The 13,324-nt window shown below is 40.9% G+C and overlaps 2 protein-coding genes across 2 annotated transcripts; one reads left to right on the top strand and one right to left on the bottom strand.

Moving 5' to 3' along the window:
* Nucleotides 1-6,537: 6,537 nt before the first annotated feature.
* On the top strand, nucleotides 6,538-11,491 carry LOC132191825 (serine/arginine-rich SC35-like splicing factor SCL33). Its single transcript, XM_059606935.2, has 6 exons — nucleotides 6,538-6,699; nucleotides 7,719-7,876; nucleotides 9,229-9,306; nucleotides 9,918-10,082; nucleotides 10,472-10,549; nucleotides 10,784-11,491. The coding sequence occupies exons 1-6, from the start codon at nucleotides 6,568-6,570 to the stop codon at nucleotides 10,953-10,955; spliced, it is 783 nt and encodes a 260-aa protein (XP_059462918.2). The 5' UTR covers nucleotides 6,538-6,567; the 3' UTR covers nucleotides 10,956-11,491.
* Nucleotides 11,257-12,923, bottom strand: LOC132191824 (F-box/kelch-repeat protein At2g44130). The gene has a single exon (XM_059606934.2). It carries the CDS (start codon nucleotides 12,491-12,493, stop codon nucleotides 11,465-11,467), a length of 1,029 nt encoding a protein of 342 aa, XP_059462917.2. The 5' UTR covers nucleotides 12,494-12,923; the 3' UTR covers nucleotides 11,257-11,464.
* Between the last annotated feature and the right edge of the window lie 401 nt (nucleotides 12,924-13,324).

Genomic DNA, 13,324 nt, shown 5'->3' with positions numbered 1-13,324 from the left:
GCAATCTGATGGATACTACCATCGGGAGTACGAATACTCCTATCAAGCATCTAAACAGACTTTCAAAAAAGCCATGGAAATTTAGATGCACAGTAACCGTATAAAAAAGGTTTCTAAAAAAAAAAAAAAAAAAAAAAACCACTTCACTTACAAATAGTCTAAAATCTAACCAGATCGGGTTTATCATAAAGTAACATAAACAAGTTACAGAAAATAACCACAACAACATTACATAATAAAAAGGCAAGCTAAAAATAAAATGCTGCTAGTCAAATGCTCCACATTTGACTAGCAATATTTTATTTTTTAGATAAATTGGAGTAATCGCATTGAGCTAGCCAAAATAGTTTTAAAAATATTAAAAAAATGCTTCATGTCGGGCTCAACAAAATAGTTAAAGATTTGCTGAACGGTTATGGTGAGTGGAGCTTAATAGAGAACCAGACCTATATGGAAATAAATCCCACACACCAGCCACACATCAAGCAACGGCTACAACAGATAAGGAAACCAAAATCGAATCAAGACAAGCAACGGGCAGAACATTCTAGAATCATTCTCTGTGTATTCCCCTGCCTATTTTGTAATCTCAAATATTCTGTATATATACCTAAGTGTAACAATGAAATATACAGGTCAAAATATTCACAAAATCTTGTCATCTATATGGTATCAAAGCCATAAACAAGCGACCCACGTCGTGCCTTGCTACTGATTTTTTTTTTTGTTGTTCATTGAAACCTTTTATCAAACACCTTGCAGCAATGACCTCCTCATCTACCACAGCTAGCCCAACCACGCCCAATCCCACGCCTGATCTCACCCCAACTTCAACCACACCCAATATCATCCAAACAAAGCAGCCCATTCCCACCACCCAACTCTTAAGTTTTGCCCAATCTATTACCAAACTCAATAAAGGAAATTACCTGACCTGGCGTGGCCTTGTAGAACCCTTCCTCAAAGGTGACCTATATGGTTTCCTTGATGGCACCAAAACTCCACCAAGCCCACAAACCTCCACCTCTCCAAACGGCACACCCATTGTCTCCACCGATCCAGAAACTCTATGGTGGCTTCGTCAGGATCAATTGATCCTCAGCATGCTCATGTCATCCATATCGAATGACATGTTGCCCCAAGTCCTTGGTTGCAAAACTGCCCAAGACTTGTGGAAGACACTTGATCAAACCTTTACATCCGAGTCACAAGCCCGCACGTTGAATCTTCGTCTTCAACTCACCACGGCCAAGAAGGGCAACTTGAGTGTCTTCGACTATTTCTACAAAATCAAACAAATTGTCGCAACCCTTGCCGTAGCCGGCCACCCAGTCAGTGACTCTGAATTTACAGCCTCTCTGCTCGGCGGTCTGGGTCCTGAATACGACCCCTTTGTGACCTCAGTCACCACGCGTGTAGAGCCCCTCTCCTTGGATACACTGTTTGGGCATCTTCTTGCCCATGAAGCTCGTCTTGCTTAGCACCATCAAACTGATTCCCTGTTCCCCACAGCCAATATCGCTTTTCGGAGTTTTACTTCTCATCGTGGCCGTGACACAACCAGACGCCTCCCACGCTCCTCCGGCCAAGATTTTCGTTCAAGGGGGCGTGCACCACCTTCGGCTTCTAGAAATAAGGGAGGAATGGGTCACTCTTCAAATTATATTCCCTCCATGGGCCCTCCTAGATCCAGCCCCTATATGGGCTCTAGACCCACATGCCAAGTTTGTGGTAAAATGGGTCATTCAGTCCTAAATTGCTACCATCGGTTTGATCAAGCCTACCAGGCTATTGGCCCAAATTTGACAGCATACACAGCTGCATCATCCTCCTATCGGGACCTAAATTGGTACCCAGATGCTGGTGCCACCCGCCATGTCACCTCTGATCTCAACAACTTAAGCCTTCACTCGGAAACATATGATGGGCCCGATGAGATCCAAGTGGGCAATAGTACCCGTTTGGCCATAAAAAACACTGGCATTTCTAAACTTTCTCCTCAATTTATTTTACGTCATGTTTTACATGTTCCTAAAATTACTAAGAATTTACTTTCTGTTCAAAAATTTACTGCTGATAATAATGTTTCTATGGAATTTCACCCCTCTTATTTTTTTGTTAAGGATCGCAAGTCCGGGAAAGTACTACATCACGGTCCGAGTAGAAATGACTTATATCATTGGTTCCCCCCTTTAGCTGCACCACCACGTGTATTTCTTAGTGAACGTACCACCTTTGTGAATTGGCACGCCCGTCTTGGACATCCTGCCGATTGCATTGTTCGCCATGTCGTCTCAAATTTTAATCTTTCTACTACATCCAATAAGAAGCTCATTATTTGCCCTGCATGCCAGTGCGGCAAAAGTCACCAGCTTCCATTTCCTTTATCTGAAAATAAATCAAGTGTCCCACTTGAATTAGTGTTTTCTGACGTTTGGGGACCTTCCCCTCTTTTATCCAATAATGGTGCACGCTATTATGTGATATTTGTTGATCATTTTAGTAAATTTACTTGGTTTTACCCAATTACATGTAAATCTGATGTTTTCTCTATTTTTCCCAAATTTCAGGCTTATGTCGAACGCCTTTTTGATCGTAAAATCAAATCCAAAAATTACGTCACCTCTTTGCCTCTCATGGCATTCATCATCGGATTACGTGTCTACACACTTACCAACAAAATGGGTCTGTGGAACGTAAACACCGACATATGTAGAAATGGGCCTCACTCTTCTAGCCCATTGCTCAGCTCCACTTACTTATTGGGCTGAGGCTTTTCAGACAGCATGTTACCTTATCAATCGCCTCCCTACACCTGTCCTTAACAATACACCCCCCTTTCAAAAATTATTCAACCTTCGGCCTAATTACAACTTTATGCGAGTGTTCGGTTGTGCTTGTTGGCCTCATCTTCGGCCCTATAACAAGCATAAACTTGATTTTCGCTCCGACACATGCATCTTTATCGGCTATAGTTCCTCTCATCGTGGCTATCATCAATGCCTCCACCCACCAACTAGACGCATTTATATTTCTCGCAACGTCATCTTTGATGAATCATCATTTCCCTTCACCTCCATCTCCCCTCCCCCACACACGTCTCCTTCTCCCTCACACACTACTATCTACCCTCCCCTCCTTCCACACACCCCCATCATCCCATGTCACCCACTCTCACCAAATCACGAAGATCCAATCTCCTTGCCTGTCTCCCCGCCTACCCTTCCCACTCCTCCAACTTCGAACCCTACTAACACCACTTCTTCTCTCTTGCAGGTTTTACCCGATCCTTCGGATGCCCCACCTATGTTGCCTCCCACTCAACATCGCATGCAGACTCGCTCAAAGAACAACATCTTCAAACCAAAGGCTTTTCCCGACGGCCTCGTTCGCTACCCGCTCCTGAAAGCTCTCATTGCCACTGCTGGCCCAGATGACATTGAACCTACCTCCTACACTATTGCCTCCAAGCACCCAGCCTGGCGTGACGCCATGAATATTGAGTTTGATGCCCTCCTCAGCAACGGCACTTGGACTCTCATTCCTCCCACTTCCGACATGAACATTGTTGGCTGCAACTGGGTTTTCCGTCTCAAACGCAAAGCTGATGGCTCTATTGATCGTCACAAAGCACGCCTAGTTGCCAAGGGTTTTCACCAACAACCCGGCATTGACTTTGGCAAGACCTACAGTCCAGTTGTCAAACCCACCACTATTCGCTTGGTCCTCTCCCTTGCCATATCGGTTGGCTGGCCCATCCGTCAAATTGATGTTCACAATGCCTTCTTACATGGCTGGCTCTCCAAGGATGTGTATATGGCCCAACCTCCTTGCTTCATCCATCCTCAGTTTCCTCATCATGTCTGCAAGCTCCACAAAGCACTCTACGGCTTAAAACAAGCCCCTCGTGCTTGGTACTCCCGTCTCAGTGATCGTCTTTTGGAGCTTGGATTCGTTGGTTCCCACTCCGACTCTTCCCTATTCATTAGTCGAATCCCTCCGGAAATCACTTATGTCCTCATCTATGTGGATGACATCCTCATCACCAGCTCCCTTCCTCAAGCGACAGACTCATTCCTGCAATCCCTTCGCGATGACTTTGCCATCAAGGACCTTGGACCTCTCAACTACTTTCTCGGCATGGAAGCCATCTCCACCTCCGATGGCATTATTTTATCTCAACAACGCTACATCCTTGATCTTCTTCGCAAGAGCAACATGTCCGAGGCCAAGCCTGTCAAGACTCCCATGTCCACAGCCCACATCCTCACCCTACTATCTGGAGATACACTCATTGATCCGTCTCCCTATCGCAGCCTTGTCGGTGCCCTTAAGTATTTATCCCTAACTCGACCCGACATATCATTTGCCATTAACAAAGTTTCTCAATTCATGCATCGGCCAACCTCCCTTCATCTGCAGGCTGTCAAGTGCATCTTCCGGTATCTTAAATCCACCATCTCCTATGGCTTGCTCCTTCGCCGCTCTCCCTCTCGCACCCTCCAAGCATATTTAGACACCGACTGGGTTGGCTGCCCCGATGATCGCAAATCCACCGGCGGTTTTTGTATCTTTCTTGGCCCTAATCTCATTTCTTGGTCCTATCGCAAACAACGCACAGTCGCCCACTCCAGCACTGAATCTGAATATCGCACTCTTGCTACCACTGCTACTGAACTCCTTTGCCTTCAATCTCTGCTCCGTGATCTTGGTATATTTCTTCCTTCACCCCCCACCCTTTGGTGTGACAACATTGGTGCCACATACTTCTATGCCAATCCCGCCTTTCATGCTCGTACCAAGCATATTGAGATTGACTTTCACTTTGTTCGTGATAAAGTTGCCGCCATAACACTAGCAGTATGCTTCATCTCAAGCAAATATAACTTAGCCGACATCTTTACCAAATCCATTGCATCCTCTCATTTTTCCCTCATGTGCACCAAGCTCAACATAGTATGCCACTTGTCTCACTTGAGGGGGCGTAATAGAGAACCAAACCCATATGGAAATAAACCCCACACACCAGCCACACATCAAGCAACGGCTACAACACACAAGGCAACCCACAAGCCAGCCATAAATCAAGCAACGGCTACAACGGATAAGGAAACCAAAATCAAATCAAGACAAGCAACTGACAGAACATTCTAGAATCATTCTCTGTGTATTCCCCTGCCTATTTTGTAACCTCAAATATTCTGTATATATACCTAAGTGTATCAATGAAATATACAGGTCAAAATATTCACAAAATCTTGTCATCTATAGAGCTCAACAATCTTTAATTTATATTGACAAAAAAAAAAAATCAATATGATTATCTCTTTTCTTTTGATAACAAGGAAAGTAAATGAATAAATACTTTAAATAAAAAAATAAAGTGAACAACTAAAATGTTGAGTCGAATTTAAGTACTTTGAGAAAAAATGATAGCTAAAATGTTAAATCGAATTTGAGTACTCTTAAGTGGTTTTGAATTATGAGTCAAAATAGCTTGGAGTAATACAAGAGTGATATATAGCTTTAATAGTGGAGGATTGACCTATGTTGAATGTTTGTTTGATCGAGTACTTTAATTATAAAGTCGTAATTCTTAAAGTGTTTCTTGATTATAAACATTTTTTTTTTAATTATTATATTACTTAGTCTGAACATAATGCATTTTTAGTTGTACAAAAGAAAATAAAATAATTATAAAAAATATAAGACTTTGAATTGTAATACTCGTACCGAACGTGGCCACTTGTTAAAATAATACGCAAGGTTTAAGATTAAAGCTCTTACCACTTGAGTCAATCCTTTAAGATTATTAAATTCACATTTTCTTATCTGCTTAAACTTTAGAATAAGTTGTGATTTAAAATGGTATCAAAACGATAGGTCATGATTCGAATTGTGATTCCGTCAATTCAGCCAATTTAAATTAAATATTCTATGTATTGAGTTCCATCTATTAAGTGAAAGCAAGCCTACACGAAGAGGGTTAGAATATTGATTAGCATTTTTCTTTTGGTATTAATATTTAGGGTCCATTTGGCAAAGCTTTTTTGTCATTTTTTGCTGTTCAGGAAATTTTTTCCATAACAATCGACATAAAAAAAATGATTACTTTTTATATTATATCATTCATTTTTTACTATTATTTAAATAAAAAAATCACTACAAAATATATATATATATATATATATATATATATTTTTTAATATAAAAAAATTCAAAATTTTATACCGCATCAATCCACCAAGGCAAAAATGCTTTTGCTAAACGGACCACTTGGGTCGGGCTGTTGGGCCACTTGGCACGTGGGAATGGGCCGGCATTCAAAAAATGATGAACGTAAAACGTGCTTGGAGATCTCTATCGTATACAACGAGGTTCACAATAGTCGATTGAGTTTGACATAAGAAAACGCTACACGCGTAATTTCCGATGGCTGCCCTTTAGATCCAATGGCTGTGCTTTAGAGAACAACTTGAAGACCGATAGCCTCGCGCATTACAATAACAAACTCACCTTGAGTAGAAGCTTCTCGAACAGAACATTCAGGCGATTTGTGGTGCTCTGATGCAGAGAAAGACTGAAAGACAAAGTACCAATTTAAGCTTAGGATCAGAGCAGAGCCTCAAATTCCCTTTCGTTGTTCGTGAAAGAGAGCCGCTCCAGCGAATCAGAGATCCTTCTTTCATTGCTTCTCAGGTCTCTCTCCTTCTTTCTTGCTCCTTCTCTCTCTCTTCGAATACTTGAAAGTTGAAATTGATCTATCAGGTCCTACATCGCTACACATATATACACTTCTTCTGCATTTTGAGGGATTATTATTAGATTTAGATTGTATAAAAATTGTGGATAGTTTGCTTTTTAATTTCATTGTGTTTGTTGTTTGTTGTTTTGTTTTCTTGTTTTTGGTTGTTGCTAATGTTAGGTTTAGTTAATTGCATACATTTGATTTAGTGTTACGCTCTTGATTACTAGAACCTGAGCAGAAAAAAGTAAACAAAATTAAGAATTTGTTTGTTCCATTTGATACATATGATTGTGTTTTATTACCTCGTTTCCGCATTGAGAAATTGGAACTTTTCTCTTTGAGATCCTGTATTTTGATGGAAATCTTTGTTATGGATTTTTTTTTTGTTCTTTTTCCCGGAGCTCTTGTTTGTTTCCCTCCAAATGTGTGTGTGTGTGTGGTTTTTTTTTTTTTTTTTTTTTTTTTTTTTTTTTGTAGCAGTGAGAATTACTTTCTTCCTCTCTTATTTTATATTGTCAATTTCTTCTTACAATTTCAATGGGGAAATTAATTCTCTGGAAAAAATGATCAGAAACGGTCAAACGGGTATAAGTTAGTCGTTTACTTTTAAACTGATGAATGTGAAATAGTGGGAGAGTTTACCTGTGTTGGCTTTTCAAAACTATATTGTTAGCGGAACGAGAAGCTTTCTACATGTGTTTTTTATTTAGCTTAGATTTTTTGTTACTTATACTGCCGGATGTGTAATAATTCTGTTTTCATAATAAGTATATATCTATATGAACTCTGAATATGTATCTGCACTGCATTTATTTCCACCTGAGTTGATGAGCGATGGCAATGGTGAGCCACTGGTACAATTCTTTGGTACCTAAAGCATGGTTGTAGGATTTATTTCCGTCTTATTTTTCATTTCTATGACATGAACATATTATTTTTGTGATTATTTGTTTTCTTTTGGTGGCCACAGGAAAGTGAAATGAGGGGTAGAAGTTACAGCTACAGCCCTTCACCACCTAGGGGTTATAGCCGAAGACGTCGTAGCCCTAGCCCCAGGGGCCGCTATGGAGGTTGTGGTAGAGATCTTCCTACAAGCCTTTTGGTTCGAAACCTTCGTCTTGACTGCAGGTTTATTATCTTGAATTTTATGCTATTTGCCTCTAATTGTATGGAATGTGTGGTAAATAGGTTGTTTGGAGATAGGATATGTGGTATCAAGTTCATTTGGGTCAAAATTCACTGTTTCTTAAGCTCCGTTTGCTGACTGGAATTTGCATTGATTTGGTATTCAGTTCCATGTCCATGAATTTCATGGATTTACAACTTCACTGAATTATTAACCTAGCTGTTTGGATTAGTCTGGAATTCATTTGGAATTCTAAGTTCAAATGGATGGCATGCCTGGTTAAAATGAAATGATAGAGAGGGATAGGGATTAATGGGGCTAAGTAACCTTTTTAGTATTATTCATGTAAATAATGATAGTAATGAGTGTGTTTTGGAGGGACCCCATAAGTTTTTCTCTAATTTGGTGTCTCATTCTCTAATAAGAAATTGGGATCCACGTGCCCAAATTTAAATTTGATGTCTATCAATTGTCACATGACATGCTGTTCTAGAATTCCAAATTTTTAACTTTTGTGTAGAATTGGATCCATGGATCTGGCCCATTTGGATTTGCAATTCAATGCCAATTCCAAGATCTTCTTAAAGATCCAAAGAATGGATTTGTAACTGGAGGGGTTCAATTTTATATCCAAAGTCCAAATCAATGAAGGATTCAAACATGTTGTTAGTAGTTTTTCCTTTTCAAGGAGAAAACTAATGATGAATGGGGAGTAGGTATAGGGAATGAAAACATATGAGAAACAAATATTCAAAACCAATTGAAATTTCCTAAAGAGTTCAATTACTTTTATGCATTTAGGTATGCAATTATTATAGTGTACGCATGAATGACTACTATGGAATATTAAATAAGTTGGTGACTTATCAAAAGAAATTATTAAATTAGTTGGCGTAGAATGGCTCAAGAATTCTTTATCTATCTAAACTGTGTATACTTGATATTGCTAAATGTTTATGACTTGCTATTGATAAAATTATTGGGTCTTTGTTGGTTTCTCAATTGGGTGTTCTTGCAGTTACCTGGAGCAATTATTTGTGCAATAATCTCTTATTTATTGTTGCAATAGGCATTATTCTGTTACAAATAGCTTTAAAAAAGTACTTCTCATAATAAAGATTGTTATTTGTCAAACATAAGAGGGCCTCTGGTGATTGTGTCAAAAGGATAACTATCCTAGTAGCATGGCTCAAAAAAGCTCTTAAAGTTATGGATGTGTTTCTTGGAAGGTCAAAAGTTACATCTTTACTTTTATGGAGGCTGGGTTAGGACTATAGGTTATTATTATTTGTTTTTTCTCTTAGTTCTATCAAAATTGATGCAACGAAAGCTTATCATCTGAATATGGTTGCAGGCCAGAGGATTTACGTCGGCCATTTGGGCAGTTTGGCCCCCTCAAGGACGTTTACTTGCCTCGAGATTATTATACTGGGTGAGCATGCACTGTATTACATGATATGGTTTTTTAATGTTGAAAAACCTTCTGTAATTACTTATTCTGTTGGGTTTTAGTGAACTTCCCTGTTTTGAAATTTGTCCAATTGTGTCTTAATACTGTCTTGAATGTGATGATGGGATCTTATCCACATGCTTTCTTTAATTAATATATACAATTGGTTTATGGGTACTTGGTTGTTTTTATTGAAAGTGTTGAAGACACCAATGAAGTAATAAGAGTACTGTGTTGAAGACAACTATGAAGTAATAAGAGTGTTTTGTTGAAGACACCAATCAAGTAAATAAGAGTACTGTTCAAGATGATCTTAATGTACATGAAGATTCGAAGGAAGTTGGGTTTGAATTCATTGAGAAGAAGTTCAAGTGTTGAAGAATTTCATCTCAATTTTAACTTTGGAATCCCACAAGGTTAGCAGCCACTTGGTGTTTTCAGTCGAATTGTATGAATCATCAGAAATTGTGCTTATCGATATTTACATGTTACTGGACTTGCTGATGATTTTCGCAATCAACATGCATCTTTGGATCACATGTGAATATGTATGTATCTAGTTTTTGAGATACTTAACAAGTATCATGGTGCAGGGAGCCACGTGGCTTTGGGTTTGTCCAGTATGTAGACCCTTCCGATGCTGCAGATGCCAAATATCATATGAATGGTCAGATTCTTCTTGGTCGTGAATTGACTGTTGTTTTTGCTGAGGAAAACAGAAAGAAGCCTTCAGAAATGAGGAACAGAGAGCGTTCTAGGTAAGATTCTTTTTCTCCAACGGTAATGATTTGGGCATCAGTCATTTTTACTCCGGAAGGTGCCTGTTTTCAATTGATGCCATTGTGATTGAGGACTTGCTGAATGCATAATTAAATGCCCCACCCCCCCCGCATTTACCGGGAGAGGAATCTTCAGCTCACCAATTTTTCTTCCAATGATTTAGGGTGATTACGTTCTTTTGGTTCCTATTCAATTTAAGATATGCTATCTAAAGCACTAGATGTGGCAGCTGGGCTGTCATTCTGTACTCGAATAGTATTTGAAATTCTGTTCTAGGCTGTTTTGCAATGTTTCAGACATCACATGTCCGAAAGCAATTATGTCCTTTGTTCGCCGTTTCTGATTTGTGTATGATGATGTTTTCAAGGGGTCGAGCATATGCACGAACTTACTCTCGAAGTCCAGATTATTATTCCCCTCACCCTAGACGGAGGCGTTATTCGAGGTTTGTACTTTGCAGCGTCATCGATCTCATTTTAACTAAATTTAGAGTAGAGTAATGTTATATATTACATCTTTATCTTATCCATTATTTTAACAATGGCTAATGGACACCGCAGCCGAGTGAGATAGGGGTGGTGGGTGGGATGGGATATAATATGTAGGGTTACTCTTAAATTTGTAGTGGACATGGCTTGGAAGCAAGAGGTGTAAAAGATGTCTCTTATTGTAAACACAGGTCGATTTCCCCCAGAGATAGAAGGTACAGGGAGCGATCATACTCGAGGTCACCTTCTGGGTCACCCAGGGACACAAGCTACAGGGGGCGATCATACTCGAGGTCAACTGATGGGTCAAGGAATCGCAGCCGCAGCTTTACTAGGAGCCGCAGTCGAAGCCCGGATTACTAACTCATTAGTGATTAGTTAATACTTAATAGAGGTCGTCTATGAGCTAGAATTTTATTGGAAGCCAGGTACCTTATTCTAGAAGTGGACTTTTAATTAGCCTGGTTTGATGTACTAATAATTTGATGCTTGTGACGATTTAGAACCTTTTTTTTTTTTTAGGAGGTGACGATATAGAATTGTTACTTTTATAAGTATTTCCCTCAACGCTTCTATTATTATGGGAAATTTATTAGATTTTTCCATATTTTTAATTTGCTAACGTATCCATTACGATATGACTTGAGCTCACAAGACTCGTTCATCATATTAAACAACAATAATCATACTCAATGTTATACATTGCAATTTTTTTTTTTTTTTTTTTCTAAGTACTGAATATGTAGTTATGTCAACCAAAACGCATAACATCCACCTCAGCATCCTCATAAAAAATCTACAGCTTGATCTAGTAGACAGCGAGTGCTCGACATACTATAATCGCTCGCTGCTATGTCTGTCAACACAGCCGATTAGATCTCCACGCAGCAGCCTGATTGCACGATTCCCAAAAACCCCTCATCCGCTTCTATCCTCTCCAGTTTACCATTTTGCCCTTCCATTACAAAGAACCCCTGTGGCCCGCCTTGGTACGCCGACCCGGACAAGAAGGTCCTACGACCCAACTCAACCCCGCACGCCCCGGCTCGGACCTCCGAGGCCAGCTCGGCCCAACAAAACAGCTTCCCATCTTTTCCCACACCGACACAGGACTTTGGACACTGAGTCGCCGTCCACGCGTCCTCTACTCGCCTCCACTGACCCGTCCCCAAGTCGTAGGACTCGGCGCTTCCCTCGAAGCCGCCTTGGCTCTCGGTCTTGTACCCGCTCACCACCCAGAACTCGGACCCGATCACGACCCCTTCGCACTCGTCTCGCTCCTGACTCATCGGGGTCAACTCGGCCCACTCGTCCCTCCTCACGTCGTAAACCCAAGCCGACCGCAACGCGTTCTTGCTACCGTCGTGCCCACCGGCGATGATAATTCGCCCACCCAACTCACCGGCGGCGAAGAACGATCGAGTCTCCGGCATGTCCTTGCCCCTCCTCCACCGCCGAAACGTGAACTCGAACACGAAGACGTCCTTCACCGGCTCGTAACTCGTCGGGTGCCATCCTCCCATGACCACGAGCTTGCCCTCCGAGCTCGTCACCTGACAGAACAACGGTAACCCATCTGGGTACTTGGGAACCGGGTCGATCCTGTCCCAATCCCCACTGTCCGGGTCGAATACGGACACCCCATAACCTGGCGGTCCAATCGGTTTGGACCCATTACAACCGGATCCAACCGGGAGTGATTGAACCAAGCATGCCGCTTTACGGGTATACCCGAATTGCTTCCTGTGGTAGTAGAACCCTCTGCTGTGCAGAAGCTGCCTCCATCGGCGACAAACTTGGGCGGAGACTCGGTGAGTCGCGTAGTGCAGACGAGTCAGGCACTCAAGCGCGAGCTCTTCCGGTAAGCCAGGAATCAACTCAGAAAACTCACTCAAATACATTTCAGCGTTGAAAGACTTTTAGAAGTTGAATCGGGCGGAATCCCCAATTAGATATTTATAGAAAGAGACGATGACAGACAACGGCCATAGATATCGGATAGAGGCATCAGCGTCTGCCACGCGCCGCACACAGATTCGGCTGATTACAAAACCCTTCTAGAGGTATAGAGAGAGGGCGTTGACTGGCCGTTTAGAGAGTTTGGGCGGGTATTGGATAAGGAAAGGACCCATGTGGGCCAAGTGGGTGGACAAATGGATAGAGATAGAGCTAAACTCGTGAGTCGTCAGTGATGACTCGGAAGATTTATAGGCCTTCTGCTTCCAGATAAAATCGAAGGGGACAAACCTTGTGAACTGTGATCGATAAGAACAATGATGAATGGTTGACAGTGATGGAAAAATTGGGTATTCTTTTATTTATAGATTTCACCCTTCTGTACAGCCATTCCGTTAAGAGATGTGTTGAAAGGACAAAAAGTCTTCTTGTAAATTGGGTGGAAGGAAACTTCTGTAATCTAGTTTATTATTATATTACATCCCTTTCCTATAGCACATTAAAATACATGTAATGTTAATTATATTCATCACGGGTGTGGAATTTTAAGTGATTAGGGAATTTACTAGGGTAGGGTAGGGTAGGGTGTAGGTTTAATTTCCGCAATAGAGAATCTTCACATATGTCTCATTAGTACTAGCTGCTATAAATTTTTATTGATGCTTTGATGAAGCTGAGTCAGGCTATGACTTAGATTTGAAGGAGCACATGCAGCTCCTAATAGGTAAGTGCTACTATGATCATGTTTAGATAGGATAGTTACAATTAGTATCTCT

Source organism: Corylus avellana, chromosome 10 (genome assembly GCF_965113065.1).
Source record: "Corylus avellana chromosome 10, dhCorAvel1.hap1.2, whole genome shotgun sequence".
Classification (NCBI taxonomy): Eukaryota; Viridiplantae; Streptophyta; class Magnoliopsida; order Fagales; family Betulaceae; genus Corylus; species Corylus avellana.
This window is presented reverse-complemented; position numbering and strand designations above follow the sequence as displayed.